Genomic DNA, 1,304 nt, shown 5'->3' with positions numbered 1-1,304 from the left:
CTCTGGAATTTGAAGTCTTATCTAAATTAGTAGAAACTTGTATTTTTGCTAAAGCTGCTAACATCAATGTATCCAAACATGAAATATTTTACCCTTAAACCCTTTGAGGATGTTAAAACAGTTACAGGAATTTGAATGAAAACCATATTTATCAGCTTGTTGTTCTGTTGAATTGGTATTTTACAAAAGTAAATGCTGTACACCTTTAAAGTAGTGTTTGATCAGCCTTTCCTTTATTAAAACTGTAAAACACTGAATAAAGTGAGGTTTTGTGAATTCATCCCCTCCCCAAACGTCTCTAATCATGTTGGATTTAAATCCAGACTCCTTTTCCCACCCTGTTCTCTTTTATCCATTTCCTTATGCTTTTTCTTCGCCTTGTTTTTCTCCTCCTTTTCCGCTTGCTCTGTCCTGATCGGCCCCTTGAATCTCCATGTAAAAACTTTAAAAATAAAAGAAGGAAGACGGAAAAGGAATAATAAATATGAGGCCAAACTAAAAATCATCTATTTCTTTTTTTCCCCAGCGGATGAAGTTGATAAACCCACGGGGAGACCTCTGGTTGGACATGCAGGCAGGAGGGCGGGAGCTTGTCATGCAGGACAACCAATGAGAGGAGAGGACACTTTGTCTTACCGTGCCATGGCAGATGGTTAGGAAGCCATTCTTAACCGAACACTTTCTCTTCTGCCACACCTTCCTCAACCTGAAGAGACAAAAGGAAACCTTCAGGACTCAACGTGAGAAACAAATCCAAGAGCTAAAGACTTATTGACCCAGGCAGCAGGAAATGATCAGTCAATGTAATTAAAGTTGTATTTTACACAAAACAGTTCCTGACACTTTTTTCTTATGTTACGTTCAGTTCCGCGAGCAGCAGAGGGAGCAGAAGGAACCAGTTTACATGCAAAGTCAATGGTTGGTGAATAAAGGTGCATCAAAAGGTCCCGCATTGTGTTTTGAGCAGCAGGAGCAGCGCTTCATGAGCTTCTGAGAATCTGACGCGTGCAACGCACTTCACATGCAGCAGCTGCTCGAGTTGGAAAGTGAACAGTAGCGGCAAACCCTGAAGATGCGACCGGGTCAGAGGCTGCTGTTGAACGGGATTCCCAGTGACAGCGCACCGCCAGTATGTGGGGGTCTGAATGGCTCCGACGGTGAAGTAATATTTGAAGGCAGGATGGTAATCTGGATGAACTGACTGCACAGATGAAGTTTTCAGGACTTTCTCATTCTATTTTGAGAATAAAGTCGTAATATTTCGAGAATAAAGTCATCATACAACAACCCGTTTCAAAAGAAAG

The 1,304-nt window shown here is 41.6% G+C and overlaps 1 protein-coding gene across 1 annotated transcript in view; it reads right to left on the bottom strand.

Moving 5' to 3' along the window:
• Window positions 1-1,304, bottom strand: part of LOC107089584 (arf-GAP with SH3 domain, ANK repeat and PH domain-containing protein 2-like) — a 77,322-nt gene that overhangs the window by 34,065 nt on the left and 41,953 nt on the right. Inside the window, exon 10 of the mRNA XM_015382468.1 lies at window positions 637-726. Within this exon, the coding sequence (XP_015237954.1) occupies window positions 637-726 (90 nt within the window). The remainder of the gene's footprint in view (window positions 1-636; window positions 727-1,304) is intronic.

The sequence above is a fragment of the Cyprinodon variegatus genome, unplaced genomic scaffold (assembly GCF_000732505.1).
Source record: "Cyprinodon variegatus isolate N-32 unplaced genomic scaffold, C_variegatus-1.0 Scaffold257, whole genome shotgun sequence".
NCBI lineage: Eukaryota > Metazoa > Chordata > Actinopteri > Cyprinodontiformes > Cyprinodontidae > Cyprinodon > Cyprinodon variegatus.
This window is presented reverse-complemented; position numbering and strand designations above follow the sequence as displayed.